We start from the raw sequence: 20,092 nt of genomic DNA on the forward strand, positions 1-20,092 counted from the left end.
ATCACTACCCAGATTCCTCACAGTGGACAGAAAATAAGAGCGCGAGAAACCCGAGCAGAGCAACCACTCACAACGCTGCCATTCCAGACACCTAGTACCCAGAGAGATGGTGTTTATTTAGTAAGGGAAGAGATTAGGCCCATGATAAGAGATGTTTGTCCATATATACAGTAACCAAGGCTATATTTAAATATAATAATGAAGGTAGCTGAAGAATGTACCTTTTATGAGCTGCAAAACACCCGTACCAACACAATTAAGAAACAGCAGTCAGGATATTGGGATTTATTTCAGATATATAAAATTAAGTCTGTACAGAAAACATCTAAGAACTTCCTGTGGCAACTACAATTTCACAAATACACAAAATGTCAACATATTTAAAAATGTAAAAAGTGAGGTAAAAATGTTTAGTCACGGAAATCTATCAGGAGCCAAAGGAAGATGACACACCAACTCAGTTCCTCGTACTGTACTCTTGGAGCATTCTCCAAGCTGCTTTGTCGGGAACCAGACCATGATTTCATCCCAACTCAAGTTGAATGCACTGTAGGCCTAATGTTGATTTCTCTGGAGACTGGGCGAGAATCAACTGTATTCCAGGGAGTGCCATTATGCTGAAGTGATGGAACGAGCTCATTCTTTTATCATCATTTCTAACAAACGGTTGAATCTCGAGCGTAAGAAACCTTGGCAGTCCAGACATTTAAATCCCCAACAAAACGCCAGACTGCCAGGAGCCTTTTATCAGTGCAGTCAAGGCCTTTCACAGGATTATACCTGTTGAAAATACATTTTTTAATTCAGTCACACAGAATGAAAACAGAGCACTTCTCAAAGTGACAGATTGAGGTAAACCTTTATCATTGGGAAAAACCCAACATTTCCTCCAGTCCATCAGAAAGTACTACATCACAACCCTGGTTTGATTTTCTACTAGAGACGGACAAAAGTCAGCCCGAGGGTCCATTCAAAAACCTTGCAGTTGGTTGTGAAGGGGACTAAGCACTTTCTGGCCAAATTCAACAAGCAAATGCAGAATCTGAGGTACACAGTTGGCAGACTTGGGTCATTCTTGATTTCATCAGTTTTATTTTATTATTAGTCAAAACAAATACTGTAGCAGCTTGAGCATTTTTAAATTACATATTGCTGAAGAGAATACTTACCATGAGGACATTCAGCTCAAGTCCAATGCCTTTCTCAAACCCAGAAGGACTAACTCAGAATACCTGGGGACAGAAATACAAATGAGACCCATGTGCAAGTGCTGTTGACAACTACATGTAGTTTAAGTTGGACAATCATTCATGCAAAACTAATATTTCACTGCAAAAGTCATGCAACTCAAGCTGAGGTTGTCAATTTATTTTTTGTAACCATGACTTAAAGATTGCTACAAATGCTGAACATTTTAACAGTATTCTAAAATAAAATAAAAAAGGCAGAAGGCATTTTAAATGATTGGACCATAAACTGCGTTCAATTTTAGCAAGAGTTGCATTACATTCATTTCTAATAATTTTGTACAGCTATTTTATTTGAGACATATTTTTCAGTCACGCAGTTTTGGACAACTGGTTTGGGTTGACTAGCAGGTTCTAGCATTTTGAGCATAAGACAAAAAATATCTAACAAATGACAGTTGGGGTTAGTTTTACCTTCTTGACGTGATCTTTTGGCTTTTAGCATCCTCTCCTCTGCACTGCGATATTTTTCTTTAATAAAACCAGCCAGCATGACTTTGCATCAAAGTCAAGTAAGATCCCTGCAAGCTTGATTGTAAATACGGTTGAAAATCAGTTATTTCAAAGGACTAAAAATACATGGCTCATTGGGAAGCTTGAGGAAATGTTCCGTTGTAACGATTGATTTCAAATACTACAAGTCCAAGCACTATACCCTTCTCAAGCGAAGTATTTGGGAATACATTACCTTGATTAAGGTACCATCTTTATTTTAGTTGACATAACGAGTCTCTTCTAGATCCTTTTTAATACAGAGAGATGAAGAGGAAGTGCTCTTTATCAAAGTAAAGCAGATGTTCTTTTTGGTTGCTTTTGTCTCCTATGTACATACAATATTCTGGTGATTGTTTAGTTTTGTGAAAATCCTCAAAACGAGAATCAGTTTTATTAGAAGTGGAAGGCATTACTATACAACAAAAGCAAAATACCAGGTTTAGTTTGATAAAAAAACAAAACAAATTAGGCTTTATTGATACAACGCACTGCAGAGAAACATTTTTTGGATATATTTAGTATCCTATTTAGGCAAGAGTACACATGTACGTAGCACTATGCATTTTGGAGACGGCACAACTTTAGAAAGCAATATACAAAACTTTCTTAAGTGTATGCATATAATATTGAGATGGCTGCAGTTTTCCCTTACATGAAGACCATGTGAGGACCATGTCCAAATTCTTGTAGAACCACTCAAAGGGAGTAATTTATCAGCATTTCTATCAAAGTCAGCCCAATAAGATGTAGACCAAAGTAAGCCAAGCAAAAGTTATCTAAAGTAGAATGTACTTACAACCAAGTCGAATTGAAAATACTTAAAGGAGATATTTTAGGACAGACTGTCTCAGTGTCTAATAAGGCTAGATTTCAAAACCCTAAGAAAAGAAAAAACATTGAAATCTATGCCTCTATAGGGAATGTTAGTTTCTGCAAAAATGATTTGTCTAGAAAATTATTTTGGTTCTTCCCCATATATTCTTAATCTAGTTGCCGATGTTACATTGACGTCATTAATCAAGTTTTAGCTAAAAAATACTTTAGAAATGCAGCCTAAATGAGACTGCAACTGCCACAAATCATTTCAAGACAAACTGAAACAAACCTTCAAAATAACATTTAACACTATACAAGGTATCACGTTTCTCTAAGTAACCATTAAATTAGATCTTAAAACTGTCAATGATGCAGTGGAAACATTGAATGATAACGTATTATCCAAATCCTTGCATTCGCTTGCTACGCCCACTCGATACGATACATCCAGTTGTCCTGCTCTCAAATCATTAAAAAACAAAAAAACTACAGAAAATGTAAAAGAAAAACATTTAGGGAAATTACTTTGGAGAGTTAAGGGAGTTACAATGGGAGACAGTTGCCATGGCAACCCTCTACCGGAGACTGTTCAGTATCTTCCGTATGGATGCTCTCTGTAGGCCCCCCTCTTATCCTGCCTCGCTGGAGGGGCTTTGCCTCCAGTGGAGGACCAGGAACCCTCCCAATCATCTTGGGCTACAGAGAAAAAAACACCAAGCCTAGGTCAATGTTTGGATACATGCAGTGTGACAAAAAGAGTGGTGGTCAAATATATCACAACAGAGTACAACACATGGACACAGGACCAGTTTGGACCAACAATGTAAGTTTCATTATTTGAAAATGTATGAAAAAATGTTAACTTAGACCATTAATTTATTGCCATCTTACCATAGGGTTCATAAGCCTCCTGAGCCTCTCCATGTCCGTAGTCATAGTACTCTGTGTCCCTGTGAAGAGAACGTCAGAGCCTTTTGAGACAGACTGATACTACATTGAATATTGCAAGGGTAAAATGTCTGGGGCCCCAAAGCATTCACTTGAAAACATGCCACAATATATCAGCTTAATTACAAAAGTTTCCGGAAATTGAAATCACTAGGGAAAGCGGGATACAGAGTCAGTTGCACAACAACGCATTCAACCGAAACGTGTCTTCCGCATTTAACCCATCACCTCTGAACCATAGGCTGGGTTGGCTGCTGAAATCCAGCCTAACCATCTTGACCTCAATATCACCTATGACAATTCAAACGCAAAATGCTGGGGTAAAAAAAGTCTGCTATTACAATCTTCTACTGAGGATTGGCCACGTCATTGTTTTAACCATTATATTATGAGAGACTTACGCTTGTGGAGGTTGTTGACTGTAATAGTTGTCATAACCTTCATATGCAGGCTCAGCGTAGCTTTCTTCATAGGCAGGCTGGGGAAATGAAGACAACACACGCCACTATTACCACAGAATGATGAGGTACATGTAAAACAGAATGCTACTAGCATGTCAGAATAAAACAGTCAAGTGGACTAGATGGGGCTTAAACCCATGAATGAAGTGACCTGTCACCCATGATGAATAGACAATAAAATGTTAAACTGACAGCTCTTCAGTTCTGAAAGAAAGTAGGTATAGAACCCAATGACTTAACAATTGAGTGGTTTGACTTACATATTCATTGTAGGCCTCAGCCTTGGGTGGTGGGGCATGTTGGTGCTGGTGCTGCTGGTGGGAGTGGGCTGGGGACGGGAGCATCCTTGGTGTCCCTGGGGTGGGTGGTCTGGAACGGGGTGTACTGCCTCCTCTAGCAGGTGTAGAGGGGGGTCCACCTCGGCCAGCTGGAGCCCCTCTGGCCGACCCACCCCTGGGAGGTCCTCCTCGGGAAGCTCCACCACGTTGGGTGCCTCCACGAGGGGCTCCTCCACGAGGTAGCATTCCTCGCCCCCTGAATAATTAAATCATAGTGAATTAAACTTTGTAGGATTGTGAAGGCTTTTGGTCTTGAAAGGTAAGGGGTTGTCAGGCACTGCGAGTCCTACCTGGCTCCTACTGAATTGGGTGGGGGTGCTCCCCTGCCCCTGCCTGGAGGGCCCCCTCGTCCCCTGGATTGTGAATCTTGACCGCCATTCAGGTAGCCAATCTCCATGAACTGATCCTGGCATATACCATCCATGGTGTCCTGCTTATAAAGAGTAAAGAGAGTAGCTCCATTAACATGACAGGTCAGAGATTATAACACGGCAGTAGCATGGAAAATCTTGGACCATTGCTAAGTTACCATAGACCGAATAGCTAGGCCCATATATCACAACCTGAAATAGCGTTGGTTAAAGCAGGATGCTCCCTGGGATACTTACAGGGATGAGGAACTTCTTGACCTCGTCCATGGCGTGAGCCATGCGCAGGTATGCCTCAGGTATAGGAGCAAACACCTCTATGAAGACATGCAGTTCCATGCCCAGATGAGCATATTTGGGCTCACCACCCTTTCTCAGCTCTTCCTCCTGAAATTCAACAGCGTAAAAACTAACGATGAATTCTGCACATTCAATCACTGCTGTTTGTTACAAAAGGACTCTTCTCCACATGTACCCTGTCAACTCCTCCCTCAATTCTTACCTTCACCTTGTCCCTCATGGAACCTTTGCCCAATACTGAGATCTTTGCTCCAGTTTCCTCCTGGAGGCGCTTGATTGTGTTCCCCTGGGGTCCCAAAATCTTACCAACAAAGTTGAACTGTGGAAATAAAAAAGGGTTCACTAATAGACTCAATGTTCTTGGTGCAGAGATTGTTGTATTCAGGGATATTGAAACATAGATCACGGTAATATGCTGCAGAAGATACTGTATCAATGCCTCGAATCTATAGCATGCTGCCTTCCCGTCTAAGGGACTGTGGCAATAGACATGAGAAAGAAGTTTCAGCACACATAATTGAAGAGGAATGAACCAGCAGTCCTGTTTATTTGATTTATGCCTGTTTAAGTGGTCCATTTTGTAGACACCACTGGGGGTCTAACAGCACAGCAGAAGGAGCACTGTGACATGCCATTCTGACTTCACTCCCATGAAATTCCCCTATTAAAATAACTGCACTATATGCAGTCATATCCATTTAAGTTTGAGGTCACTGATAACCCTGAGGTGTACAAGTTGTCCCTTGACAGTGAGAGAGAGCCAGGCATGCAGTAGGGTGTTCAATTGGAATGTATGCTTTGAGCACAGTACATATAAGCCCCCCCCCCCCCTTAATGTAATCGCATATGAAAAGCAATGGCCCAAACTGACGGCTTCTATTGTACAAGAGAAAACTTTACTCACCCTTGGGTACTGTTTGACTGGAATGAGTACACGTTCCTTGACCTTGATGTTCTTTGTGGTAAACAGGTCCAGGTAAGTTTCTCTTTCTGTCTCTTTCTTTGTCTCTCCTTTCTGAATCCTTTCTATCTCTACAGAACGGAAAACATGGCTTTTTAGTTTGACTAACATCACTCAGACTGAACATAAACAGTGCAAGAGCTACATGAAATGTTCATAATTTACAAGTAATTAGCAGAACTTGGTCATAATCAAAGTGTAGAGTAATTATAGCTACATCAATACATAGGCCTACTACCAGAGAAAATCCTGGCGTAGTAAGAGAATACAAAAGTCATCCAATGATACTAGCTCCCTCATTTCCCCACAAAAAAAATGTGGTGGGCGGGTCTCAAGTCACACCACAATTTACATCATTGACAAAAAAGTAGCTGATCAAACTAGAATACAAATTTGGTGACAAAACAGATTCTAAACTCATCTTAATGCATGTCCCTGCTTAGTTTGAAACAGACCGGCAGTGGTGAAATGTCTGGGTAAAAATTGGCTCTGGGGGAGAGGCAGACTGCAAGCAAGCTGTTAACTGGCCCTGCAGCAGGATGAAACCGTTCATAACCTGGTTTGACACTTAACTACAGAAACCATCTTCTTATACTAAAAAGGCATGCCAACCGGACATAGTGGACAATGCTCAGATTCTGACTGCCATGAGGTCTCTGGCAGAGGTTCCAACATATTGTAACAATGTCCTGCCTACAGCATTGCCATTGCACAGTAACTTTGTAGCAGACATACCAAAAATGTGGGCCCACAGATGTACAAGCTAGCTGCTGTCTACTACCAATTTCAAAAGTGCAACATCATATGAAGGTACTCCCAAAATAAATTCAGGAATCCAGCTGTAAAATGTGGGAAATGTTTATTAGTAAAAATCTAAGTGACTTGCATGAGTAAACATTAACTGAGATTCAATGTAGTTGGGATGGATATCAAATAAAGTGGGTGATAAAGTTAATTCTTTATTATTGCAGGATGCAAGTAAAGGAGGGCTCTGATTTGTTACCTACTATGCCAATTTCAGAACTGTAATATGCCCATAGAGTATATTATGTACAAATATATATACATATATAAAGAACTGTAATATCTCAATACTGATGTTTATACTTGTCAATTAATAAATGAATGTACGAAATTGTTATTGAAAAATATATTACTTAGATTACAGAGCCAGCTGTAATGCTTTATATGACACCACATTTTTGTTTTGTAGCACCTACATATGGAACACGGACAAGACCTTGATAAGGCTAAAATGGCATAAACATGCCACCCGATTAATTATTTACAATTACGCTTTTAGATACAGATGTCAAATTCTTCCTCCAAATGGTACATTCTATGGATTACATTTGGGGGGGAAAACTATTTTTATGCTTGTTTAGTGAGGAATCATCCAACTACACATTTTAGTAGCACAAACAAATAAGCAGCCCTAGTTCATAAAACTAGCTACTGTTTAGAGAAAAGCAGCAAGCAAACGTGATCGTGAGATGACAGGTTCTGATGATGAAAAACCTATTTGACGATAAAAATAAATAAAAAATTCCAGCCAAACATTTTATGCAAGCAACATACATAATGTCATGAAAGCCCTGGAGGAAACAGTTGTCAGTAAATTTCCCAAAAGTTAAAACATGCTAGACAGTGGGATCTTTGTGTAAGTAAAAGTATCTGTAAATATTTATATAATAACCATCATATCAAAGTGAATTTGGAGGCAATGATGTTGTGCGGTCCTCCCAATATTATTTGGGAACGCGTGCAGTTCATGAGGCTACATAGTTAAAAAGTCATTATGAATTTAACAGGGTGGTGAAAGAGCACGGTGATGGGCTTGATGTTACTTTACAATAAATATCGGGGGTCTTATTCCAGCGACTCGATGATTGATTCTAGTTCGACTGCCTTTTGACAATCTCGCTCTTTTGTCTATAAACTCACACGTGTCATGATAAGTGGGCACATTTGCTTTATAATCCTACATTTTTGTGTGACAAAACCACACAGTTGAAAATCAGATGGAAATTAACCTAGAATATTCTATTCGGTGCATGGGGAATTTAACCGCAGAAATGGTTTTGTCGACTACAAGTACATTTGAAGCAAACATGCATTGTTTTTGTGCGAATTATAGAATATTCTCAAATCTGTAGCCAATTGGATGGAAACCTAACTACTGAATGTTATTCCATTTGAGAAAAAACTAATTCGGCAGCAGCCTTCCATATGCATTAAGTTTCACGACGGAAAAGTACTAGGTTATAACAGCCTCGTTACCTAACTAGATTCCTACAGAGTCCCTAACCAATCCTACTCTGTGCCATGCCTCTCCTCCATTCGAGCCTCGTGCTAACAGGCCGTTCTTCCCGCCGCAACCATTGTTGTCCAACACAAGGCCTACATTTTTACAACGTAACTCAAATTAACTAGGCTACAGGTTGTGGGTTTAGGAAAACCCATTGAATCGAATCAATAACCAATAGCCTATCGTTTAGGTCAACACAGTTTGTTGTTGAAACCACAAGTGTTAACAGCGTTACAATCAGAACAGTTTAGTAACCTGCTAGCTAGCTACGTTAGCCTAGCCATCGTCATATTTTTAGTTACACCAGCTAGTTAACGCGTTACCTAGCAAACTAGTTCAAGGAGTCACTACAAACGTGCACTCCAATCAAAATATTTGAGTAAAATATTACCTGTAGATATAAGTTTCATTGCATGTGTGAATGAAGAATCCAGACTGTCTTTTTCTGCCAGAAGCTCAGGGAGATACTTGCTTTCATTCTCCATTTTAGCTTTTTTAGGCTCGGGCTTAGCGTCAGAACTCATGTGGCTCACGTTCTGTAACGTTTTCGTTTACTTGGTTTCCAGTCGGTCGGGAGCGTCCCAAAACAGCCTACTTTATCAAGTTGACCAGCTTGATGTTCTCAGCTATGTTTTCGAACGTAATATTCTCCGGGAACTAGCTACACGTTATCCGTATTTCACCGCTAAAAGAGAGCGGGTTATGGATGAATACGGTTTGTAGAATGGACGACGTTCTTCTCGTGCAAAAAAATTAAGAAAATACGTCACAGCTTTTATGCATTGGAAACGAGGCTGCTTTGAGGATTTAAAGATACAGTGTTTTTGAACTGACAACAACATACACCTTTTCATTTAGTCCCAGATTGAGGTCAAGAAGGCAGGAAAATAAACTTCTTGAAAATATCCCTTTTTGTGGTTTGTCTCTAAAGAAAAAATCTGTTTCTTAGCTGATGCCTAACTGAGCAACTGTATGCCGAAGACTAAGTGCATCATCAATAGTTTTATTTTGTCTTCTTGTCTTTCACCCAACCCAAACTGAATTAGGATCACAAGATCTATCTTTAGGCAGTCATTTTATCATTTTGGAGTCACTTTTATTGTTTCTGAGCACTTGTATATTCATGTGGATGATACCATGATTAACGTTACTTTATTTTGTACCTTTATTTAACTAGGCAAGTCAGTGGGTTAACTGCCTGTTCAGGGGCAGAACGGCAGATTTGTACCTTGTCAGCTTGGGGTGTTTGAACTTGCAACCTTCCGGTTACTAGTCCAACGCTCTAACCACTAGGCTACCATGCTGCCCTGCCGTTAATCATGAACGAATTGTGAATAATGATGAGTGAGAACGGGACCGCCAAGTGCTGAAGCACGTAAAAATCATCTGTCCTTGGTTTCAGCACTCACTACCAAGTTCCAAGCTGCCTCTGGAAGCAACGTCAGCACAAGAGCTGTTCTTCGGGAGCTTCATAAATTGGGTTTCCATGGCTGAGCAGCCGCACACAAACCTAAGATCACCATGCGCAATGCCAAGCGTCGTCTGGAGTGGTGTAAAACTCGTCACCATTGGACTCGCGTTCTCTAGAGTGATCTGGCAGTCTTACACCATCTGGCAGTCTTACAGACAAATCTGGGTTTGGCGGATTCCAGGAGAAAGCTACCTGCCCCAACGCATAGTGCCAACTGTACATTTTGGTGGATGAGAAATAATGATCTGGGACTGTTTTTCATGGTTCGGGCTAGGCCCCTTAGTTTCAGTGATGGGAAATCTTAAAACTACAGCATACAATGACATTCTAGACTCTGTGCTTCCAACATTATGGCAACAGTTTGGGAAATGCCCTTTCCTGTTTTAGCATGACAATGACCCCGTGCACAATGTGAAGCCCAAACAGAAATGGTTTGTCGAGATCGGTGTGGAAGAACTTGACTGGCCTGCTCATGCTCTTGTGGCTGAATGGAAGTAAGTACCCACAACAACGGTTCAACATCTAGTGGAAAGCCTTCCCAGAAGAGTGGAGGCTGTTATTGCTGCAAATGGGGGACCAACTCCATATTGATGCCCATGATTTTTGAATGAGATGTTTGACAAGCAGGTGTCCACATGCTTTTGGTCATGTAGTGTATTTTCCTTCTTTATTATTTTCCTCTAACCATACCAACCCTCTCCCTAATTGGAGTAAACTAATGGAGAACAATACTTAGGCTTCCACTTCCAGCTTATACAGTTGAAGTCGGAAGTCTACATACACATAGGCTGGAGTCATTAAAACTTGTTTTTCAACCACTCCACAAATTTCTTGTTTTAACAAACTATAGTTTTGGCAAGTCGGTTAGGACATCTACATTGTGCATGACACAAGTCATTTTTCCAACAATTGTTTACAGACAGATAATTTCACTTATAATTCACTTTATCACAATTCCAGTGGGTCAGAAGTTTACATACACTAAGTTGACTTTGCCTTTAAACAGCTAGGAAAATTCCAGAAAGTGATGTCATGGCTTTAGAAGCTTCTGATAAGCTAATTGACATCAATTGAGTTAATTGGAGGTGTACCTGCGGATGTATTTCAAGGCCTACCCTCAAACTCACTACCTCTTTGCTTGACATCATGGGAAGTATAAACACCATGGGACCACGCAGCCGTCATACCCCTCAGGATGGAGACGCGTTCTGTCTCCTAGAGATTAATGTACTTTGGTGGAAAAGTGCAAATCAATCCCAGAACAACAGCAAAGGACCTTGTGAAGATGCTGGAGGAAAGAGGTACAAAAGTAGCTATATCCACAGTAAAACGAGTCCTATATCGACATAACCTGAAAGGCCACTCAGCAAGGAAGAAGCCACTGCTCCAAAACAGCCATAAAAAAGCCAGACTACGGTTTGCAACTGCACATGAGGACAAAGATTGTAAATGTCCTCTGGTCTAGAACTGTTTGGCCATAATGACCATTGTTATATTTGGAGGAAAAGTGGGATGCTTGCAAGTCGAAGAACACCATCCCAACCGTGAAGCACGGGGGTGGCAGCATCATGTTGTGGGGGAGCTTTGCTGCATGAGGGACTGATGCACTTCACAAAAGATAGCATCGTGAGGCAGGAAAATTGTGGATAGATTGAAGCAACATCTCAAGACATCAGTCAGGAAGTTAATTAAAGCTTGGTCACAAATGGGTCTTCCAAATGGACAATGACCCCAAGCATACTTTCAAAGTTGTGGCAAAATGGCTTAAGGACAACAATGTCAAGGTATTGGAGTGGCCATCACAAAGCCCTGACCTCAATCCCATAGAAAAGTTGTGGGAAGAACTGAAAAAGCATGTGCGAGCAAGGAGGCCTACAAACCTGACTCCGTTACACAAGCTCTGTCAGGAGGAATAGGCCAAAATTCACTCAACTTATTGTGGGAAGCTTGTGGAAGGCTACCCAAAACGTTTGACCCAAGTTAAACAATTTGAAAGGCAATACACTCAATTAGTATTTGGTAGCATGTAAACTTCTGACCCACTGGGAATGTGAAAGAAATAAAAGCTGAAATAAATCGTTCTCTCTACTTTTATTCTGACATTTCACATTGTTAAAATAAAGTTGTGATCCTAACTGACCTAAAACAGGGATTTTTTACTAGGATTAAATGTCAGGAATTGTGAAAAACTGCTTCTCCATCCCTTGTGGTTCCATGTTGGTTGAGAGTCCTGTGGTTGCCCTTCAGCCCAACATCCCGGAGGTAAACCAGGACCTGTGGGAGGTATTTTCCATAACACACGCCACCTGTCTCCCTCATCACCCCTGGGACTGTGCCATCGACCTGCTTGTAGGCTCTGCGCCCCCACGCAGATGCATCTACCCTCTGTTGGTGGCTGAAACCCAGACCATGGAGGAGTACATCCATGAGGCGCTCCAACAAGGTTTCATCCGCACATCCTGCGTCAGCAGGTTTCTTCTTCGTGGCCAAGAATGATGGAGGGTTATGCCCATGAATTGATTACAGAGGACTCAATGAAATCACCAAGTACCGTTACCCTCTCCCGTTGATGCCGGCAGCCATCGAACAGCTCCACGGTGCCCGGTTCTTTACCGAATTGGACCTGCGGAGTGCATACAATCTCATCTGCATCTGGGAGGGGGATGAATGGAAGACAGCTTTTAGCACAATGTCTGGTCACTATGAGTTCTTGGTGATGCAATTTGGCTTAGCCAATGCTTCGTCAGTGGTCAAGGCATTCGTTAATGAGGCGTTCCGGGACATGCTCGGACGCCAGGTGGTCGTGTATATCGACGACATCCTGGTCTACTCGGCTACCTTGGAGGATCACATTGCTCACGTCCGAGTAGCCCTGGGATCAGTTTCAGGAGCTGAGTGAGCAGGTGATGGCTCGGGTGGATATGAGAGGGGATATGGATAGTATGAATAACTGGATGAGAACAGAGTTAGTGGGGGCAGCTACTGAGGCTGTACCTAAGAGTTCAGGAAGGAGGAGGAAAGCAGTCCCATGATGGACAGAGGAGTGTGGGGTAGTGGTGAGGAGTAGGGACAGGGCATTTAGAATACTGAAAAGGACGTATAACTTCCAACATCTAATTCAGTATAAGTAGGCCCATGCCCTAGTGAGGAGAACTATTCGTCAGGCAAAGAGGCCATGTTGGCATCGGTTCTGTGACACCATTGGAAGGACAACACCTGTGGGAGAAGTGTGGGGGATGATTAAGAGGATGAGTGGGGTCAGAAGGGAGTGGGATTATCCAGTGTTGATGAGGGGAAAGAATGTGGCAGTAACAGATGAGAAGGCAGAGACGATGGCCAAAGCATTTGTCCAAGTGCATAGCTCAGCAAATTTGTGGGAGGAGGCGGAGAGGGAGAACGAGAGAAGAGCATCCCGGTGTGCTGGTTAGGAGGGAGGATGTAAATGATGCATTGAATGCACCATTTCATGGCAGAGGTGAAAAGGGCAATTAGGTAAGGCTGAATTACCTTCACCTGGGAAAGATGAGGTGTGCTATGCTATGTTAGCCCATTTTAGAGATAAAGCACTGGATAAGGTATTGGTGTTGTACAACAGAGTGTGGGAGGAGGGGAAACTACCAGGCAGCTGGAAAGAGGCAGTAGTGATACCAATCTGGAAGCCAGGGAAAGACCCAACGAGGCCAACAAGCTATCGGCCAATAGCTTTAGCATCACATGTATGTAAGATTATGGAATGTATGATTACGGAGAGGCTAACTTTCTTCCTAGAGAGCAGGGCGCTGGTATTTCCACATCAGTGGGTTCAGAAAGGGTAGAGGAACTATGGACCCAGTACTCTGCTTAGAAGCAGAGGTCAGGAAGACTCAGGTGAACAGGGATACTTTTTTGATGATTTGGAAAAGGCGTATGATAGGATGTGAAAAGAGGGGTTGTTAATCAAGCTTGAAATTATGGGGGTAGGAGGGAGAACGAACAACTGGATAAAGGATTTCCTGTTTGGAAATTCCAGGTGAGGGTGGGGATGTCTCTATCAGGCAGCTACCTGGTGGATTATGGGGAGCGTGATTAGTCCTCTGTTGTTCTCAATCATGATCAATGATGTTTACTCTCAGGTACAGACGGATATTAGGAGGTCATTATTTGCAGATGATGGGGCCTTGGAAGAGGGGAAGAAATATGCCTTACATAGTCAGGAAGGTACAGGAAGCAATTGATGAAGTAGAGCAGTGGGCATGAATCTTTACCAGGAGGAAGGTGGAAGATGAGGTATGCTTGAGGTTATATGAAAACTAAAGAAACTAAAGAAACTTGGAGAAGTTGACACTAGACTGACCTGGGCAGAACACATTGAGAGATTGGTGGGAAAGTGTTAGAAGGTGCTAAATGTGATGCGCTGTATGACAGGGAAGGAGTGGGGGGCTGGGCGTTCCTCATTGAGGACCATGTATGTTGCATTAATCTAATCTGTAATACACTATGGCAGTATAGCGTATGGTTCGGCAGCCCAGACATCATTGGAAAGGCTAGATGTCATACAGGGGCAAGGACTCAGAATATGTAGTGGGGCGTTCCGGACCTCCCCAGTGGCTGCACTACAGGTGGAGATGGGGGACATGCCATTGAGAATTAGGAGACCGCCGCTGGCAATGAATTATTGGTTCAACCTACAGGGACATGGGGTGACTTATCCTGCAAAAGGGATTTTACAGGCATGCTGGGAACACGAGCGAAGACAGAACACAAGCTTTGGGTGTGTAATACCCAGACGAATGAGATGGAACTGTATGGCTACTCCTGACTCCAGTAGTTGATCTAGAAGTGTTCGAGAGACTACAGAAAGATAGGGAGGTATTGATCCATCTGATCTGTTTAAAGAGACATCTAAATACTGTGCATCAGGATTTTTTAGCCATTTACACAGATGGTTCAAAAGATCCAAGGACAGGATGTACTGGGTCAGCATTTGTAGTGCAGGAATGTGGGGTGGCAAAACAGTCTCAACGTCAACAGTGAAGAGGCGACTCCAGGATGCTGGCCTTCTAGGCAGAGTTCCTCTGTCCAGTGTCTGTTCTTTTGCCCATCTTAAGGCTTTATTTGCCAGTCTGAGATATGGCTTTTTCTTTGCAACTCTGCCTTGGAGGCCAGCTTCCCGGAGTCGCCTCTTTACTGTTGACGTTGAGGCTGGTGTTTTGTGGGTACTATTTAATGAAACTGCCAGTTGAGTACTTGCGAGGCATCTGTATCTCAAACTAGACACCCTAATGTACTTTGCTCAGTTGTGCACTGGGGCAACCCACTCCTTTTTCTATTCTGTTTATTGGCAATTTCTCACAAGGAATAGCCTTCATTTCTCAGAACAAGAATAGACTGATGAGTTTCAGAAGAAAGTTCTTTGTTTCTGGCCATTTTGAGCCTGTACTCAAACCCACAAATGCTGATACTCAACTAGCCTAAAGAAGACAAGTTTTATTGCTTCTTTAATCAGGACAACAGTTTTCAGCTGTACTAACATAATTGCAAAATGGTTTTCTAATGATCAATTAGCCTTTTAAAATTATAATCTTGGATTAGCTAACACAACATGCCATTGGAACACAGGAGTGATGGTTGCTGATAATGGGCCTCTGTACGTCTATGTAGGTATTCCATTTTTTTTTTTTAATTGGCCGTTTGCAGCTACAATAGTCATTTACAACATTAACAATGTCTACACTGTATTTCTGATCAATTGTATGTTATTTTAATGGACCAAAAATGTGCCTTTCTTTCAAAAAACAAGGACATTTCTAAATGACCCCAAACTTTGAACGGTAGTGTATATTGTACAATAATCCTGAAAGTCACCATTTCAAAATAAAAAATATATAAACCAAAAGTTAACATGTTCACTCAGGTATGCTACTCTCCAGAAAAAGCCTTAGTGTGTTTGATTCAATCGGTATGAAACATCTTGTCCAAAGCACTGCATTTGTCTGTGATGGGGTGGATCCCAGCCTGGAGTGTTTAAAGAATTTTTAATCATTTTTAATCTTAGATGTGTGGCACCTGAAATGCTTAAATAAATATCTAGCTGTACAAATACAGTACATATGACAAAAGAAAAACTGTCAATGCCCCTGCACGGTCTCTCAACAATAAAAAATAAAAAATCCCTACAAGTACATTCATTATTGTGCCATCTTCGTAACAGATTGTTTTAGATGATTCTGTCTCTTGACACGTTTTGGATTAATTTGTGATCCTTAAAAATAACAATAAAAACCTTAATTATTGGCATTCCTCAATCAATACCGCTCAGAGCACTTATGAGCAGAGCCAGGTGACTTACACTATATATAGAAAAGTATGTGGACACTCCTTCAAATTAGTGGATTCGGCTATTTCAGCCACATCTGTTGCTGACAGGTGTATAAAATTGAACACACAGCCATGCAATCTCCATAAACAAACAGTGGCAGTAGAATGGCCTTAATAAAGAGCTCAGTGACTTTCAACGTGGCACCGTCATAGGATGCCACCTTTTCCAACAAGTCAGTTCGTCAAATTTCTGCCCTGCTAGAGCTGCCCCGGTCAACTGTAAATGCTGTTATTGTGAAGTGGATACGTTAGCAGTGGTAGGCCACATAAGCTCACAGAACGGGACCACCGAGTGTTGAAGCGCGTAAAAATCGTCTGTCCTCGGTTGCAACACTCACTACCGAGTTCCAAACTGCCTCTGGAAGCAACGTCAGCACAAGAAGTGTTCATCGGGAGCTGAAATGAGTTTCCGTGGCCAAGTAGCCGCACACATGCCTTAGATCACCATGCACAATGCCAAGCGTCGGCTGGAGTTGTGTAAAGCTTGCCGCCATTGGAAACGCATTATATGGAGTGACGCTTCACCAACTGGCAATCCGACAGACGAATCTGTGTTGGGCGGATGCAGGGAGAACGCTACCTGCCTCGATATAGAACACACTGTTCTATAGTTTGGTGGAGGAATAATGGTTCAGGCTGGGCACTTAATTCCAGTGAAGGGAAGTCTTAACGCTACAGCATACATTCTAGACAATTCTGTGCTTCCAACTTGGTGGTAACAATTTGGGGAAGGCCCTTTCCTGTTTAGGCATGACAATGCACCTGTGCACAAAGCAAGGTCCATACAGAAATTGTTTGTCAAGATCAGTGTGGAAGAACTTGATTGGCCTGCAGAGCCCTGACCACAAACCCATCAAACACCTTTGGGATGAATTGGAACGCCGACTTGCGAGCCAGGCCTAATCACCCAACATCAGTACCCGACCTCCCTAATGCTCTTGTGGCTGAATGGAAGCAAGTACCCGAAGCAATGTTCCAACATCTAGTGGAAAGCCTTTAAATGTTAGTCATTTAGCAGACACTTTATCCAGAGCGACTGACAGGGGCAACTAGGGTTAAGTGCCTTGCTCAAGGGCACATCAACATTATTTTCATCTAGTCGGCTCAGGGATTATGCCACCTTCCCAAAAGAGTGGAGGCTGTTATAGCAACAAAGGGGGGCACCAACTCCATATTAATGCCCGTTATTTTTAGAATGAGATGTTTGACGGGCAGGTGTCCACATACTTTTGGTCATGTAGTGTATCTTAAGCAGTTACTCTGCTGCTGCTGATGTTTGCTGCTCTCTGGATATCTGTCGGTAAACAATTCAAATTCAGGGAAATATTACACTTCACTCATCCAGTTCTAAAGCCTATGCTGTTGCCCTTAATCAAATGTCAATTTTCAAAGCCTATGCTGTTGCCCTAAATCAATTGTCCAATCACACAGGCACATATAGGTTTGTTTCTATTGTCCTGTTCCCTTCTGGGACAGTTTCTCAGTAGTAGTATCCTCAGATGTCAATGATGGCAAAGATCTCGGGCTTGTCGATGTCATGGATCTGCATGGCTGAGTAAGTGATGGCCTTCACTTCTGTCCCCTTTAGGGACAATATACACATAGTTTAGTGACACTTTCAAAAATACAAACTATTGTAATCAGATGACTCCTGAATCAATGAAAACAAACTATGCCTACTAATCATGTATGTAGTATAATATTTCAGTAACAGAATACATATCACAACCAGTTGGATAAGCAATCTTCATCAGGTCATAAACTGTAATTATGCCTTATGGCCAGGAGGGAGTCAGACAGCAGACCTCTTTCTCAGTTCGCTCACCTGTGGATGCTTGACCAAGTTGAACTCTTCTCCCCACCTACAACAGCAGAGGAAAACAATGTGAGGCATGGAGGGAAGCTGAGAATGAACCAGAACTCCAGACATAGGAACTGGAGGAGGAAATAATGATAACATGCAACCCTTGTCTTTCTCAGGTGTAGAATGTTCCAACTAAAACCAACCCACCATATCCCCTCAGACTGTTTCATCTAGGAGTAATGTCATGGCTCAAAAGTCAATGATCAATCACATGCGAGTATAAATTAGCACCACCTAGTGAGCAAAAACTAAATCCTGACATGTGTAACTTTAGATCAACTTACCCAATGGAGCGGATTTTGAAGTGCATCCTGTCAATGTGCAAAACTTTAACCTCCTAGAAGACATACATTAAGTTAGGCAATACCTTATTATTGTAACTGTTAAATGAAATTGGTAGTTGCCATGATATCTTTTTGAAAGCTTATTACATTTGAAGCATGAGCTATTTGAAGCAATCAATAGCACTTTGGTAATGAACTGTGTTGTAAGGGATACAAGATAAATAAACACTTCTGGTAAATGTAATGATATGTTATCTTCCAGTTGTAATCAGGTTTCAAACCCACATTTTTTTTGCAATGCAATTCTGTGCATGCTCATTTGACATCTTACAATTATACATACAGGCACCAAGAAATCTATACATCTATTGATGGGGGTAGGAGAGAGAGAGCGAGCTCCATGTAGCCTCACTGGAATGAATACGTTGAAGGCCCTTACTCTAGGAATGAAGAAAAGATCTGCACTGAATTTGAATAACCAGTCATCTAGGAAGTGGAAGAGAAGAGATTCCATGTCATCACCTGGTCAGGAAACAAACAGACATAAGAAAGTATTCAATGCAATGGTAAGTAAAATATTGACCCATATGAAACATATTTACATTACATTTGTCATTTAGCAGACACTATTATCCAGAGTGACTTACATTAGTGAGTGCATATATTCCCCCCCCCCCCCCCCGTACTGGTCCCCCATAATCTACTCAAGACATGTACTGTCCCTATGAGTATTATGCCTGTTTTCAGTCTGTTATTCCATCTCACCTTCTGATTCCACTTCTACTGTGTCAATGGGCTCCACTGTCTCTGTATCTGTCATATACCCAAACATTGCCATGGCACACTGCTCAAAGGCCTCCTCCAGAGAGTCTCCCCAAGAGTGGAGCCTAGGAACATGCATAAGAGTTATGACACAGATGCAAGACAAACCCACTGGGCACAGACGTAAATTCAACGTCTATTCCACGTTGGTTCAATGTAATTGAATTGAAATGACGTGAAAACAACGTTGATTCAACCAGTGTGTGCCAAGTTGGAAGCCACTCCGTACGGTCAAGTTACAGATCGCTGCTCTGCATTATCAGGTAGGCTTTGGGGATTTCGCAATAAAGGTGTAACCACCACAGTTAAGGGTAGAAGCAGCAGTTGCTGTGGTTCATGGGTAGTCAGTCCACTTACTGTACATCAGCAGTGTGGTCCAAATCTAGAGAGAATCCAAATTACAAGATGAATAGATAGATAGATCAATTATTCAACTCATGTTACTACAATAAAGTAGAGTGGGCTATAGGTAAACATTCAATCCAATATGTGAGGGTATTAATCTACTAGGCCTGGCTACAATATAAATGTGTCAATGAAGCAATTTCGGATGGTAGAGCTGTCTCCTCCACTAAAGATACTCTTCCACTGAACATTTTAACAGAAACCCATTCATGTACTACCTGGTGAACAATCTCAAATCAGGCCAAAGCAAGCTAACTAGCGAAAAATGTAAGTATAGCTTGTCATCAAGCATGTTCATAACAGATTAGCTACACAAGTTCGCAACTCACATTCATACTTCTTGTTGATCGCCGGGTATTTCGACTTGGTTTCTTTCTGTGACTCGGTGAGATCAAGCTCACGATCATCCATTGTGATTTATTTCGTTGATTTGAACCCTAAACTACTGAAACGTATACTTGCTGTTGCAACATGGATTGTTTCAGGAAGTATTGTCAGTGTAGTGACCAATCAGGTACCAAAGATTACTCACCGTCTACTTCTTTGATATAATGGCGTTCGCATCAATTATATGTGTATTCCGCCACCTACTGTGCGGGTGGATAATAAAGATCCCCGAAATGAAATAATGCGGGGTAAAAATATCG

At 41.8% G+C, this 20,092-nt stretch overlaps 2 protein-coding genes across 6 annotated transcripts; both read right to left on the reverse strand.

The window, feature by feature from the left end:
- Positions 1-270: 270 nt before the first annotated feature.
- Positions 271-9,002, reverse strand: LOC109903981 (KH domain-containing, RNA-binding, signal transduction-associated protein 1-like). 4 transcript variants are annotated; one of them, XM_031788240.1, is made up of 11 exons: positions 8,634-9,000; positions 5,878-6,005; positions 5,176-5,292; positions 4,914-5,060; positions 4,596-4,738; positions 4,228-4,501; positions 3,908-3,984; positions 3,450-3,508; positions 3,084-3,254; positions 1,170-1,232; positions 271-780 (listed from the first exon to the last, which is right to left on the reverse strand). In XM_031788240.1, the coding sequence occupies exons 1-9, from the start codon at positions 8,764-8,766 to the stop codon at positions 3,148-3,150; spliced, it is 1,185 nt and encodes a 394-aa protein (XP_031644100.1). In that variant the 5' UTR covers positions 8,767-9,000; the 3' UTR covers positions 271-780; positions 1,170-1,232; positions 3,084-3,147. The 4 variants fall into 4 exon arrangements, with proteins under 4 accessions (XP_031644100.1, XP_031644099.1, XP_020356618.1 ...); XM_031788239.1 differs by having other exon boundaries at positions 4,596-4,735; positions 8,634-8,999; XM_020501029.2 differs by having other exon boundaries at positions 1,170-3,254; positions 4,596-4,735; positions 8,634-9,002.
- Positions 9,003-15,710: 6,708 nt separating this feature from the next.
- zbtb8os (zinc finger and BTB domain containing 8 opposite strand) lies at positions 15,711-20,056 on the reverse strand. 2 transcript variants are annotated; one of them, XM_031788241.1, is made up of 7 exons: positions 19,775-20,056; positions 19,398-19,422; positions 18,984-19,105; positions 18,562-18,740; positions 18,219-18,271; positions 17,896-17,932; positions 15,711-17,652 (listed from the first exon to the last, which is right to left on the reverse strand). In XM_031788241.1, exons 1-7 carry the CDS (start codon positions 19,854-19,856, stop codon positions 17,566-17,568), a joined length of 585 nt encoding a protein of 194 aa, XP_031644101.1. In that variant the 5' UTR covers positions 19,857-20,056; the 3' UTR covers positions 15,711-17,565. The 2 variants fall into 2 exon arrangements, with proteins under 2 accessions (XP_031644101.1, XP_020355402.1); XM_020499813.2 differs by having other exon boundaries at positions 18,658-18,740; positions 19,775-19,978.
- Positions 20,057-20,092: the final 36 nt, after the last annotated feature.

This window comes from Oncorhynchus kisutch, linkage group LG14 (assembly GCF_002021735.2).
Source record: "Oncorhynchus kisutch isolate 150728-3 linkage group LG14, Okis_V2, whole genome shotgun sequence".
NCBI lineage: Eukaryota > Metazoa > Chordata > Actinopteri > Salmoniformes > Salmonidae > Oncorhynchus > Oncorhynchus kisutch.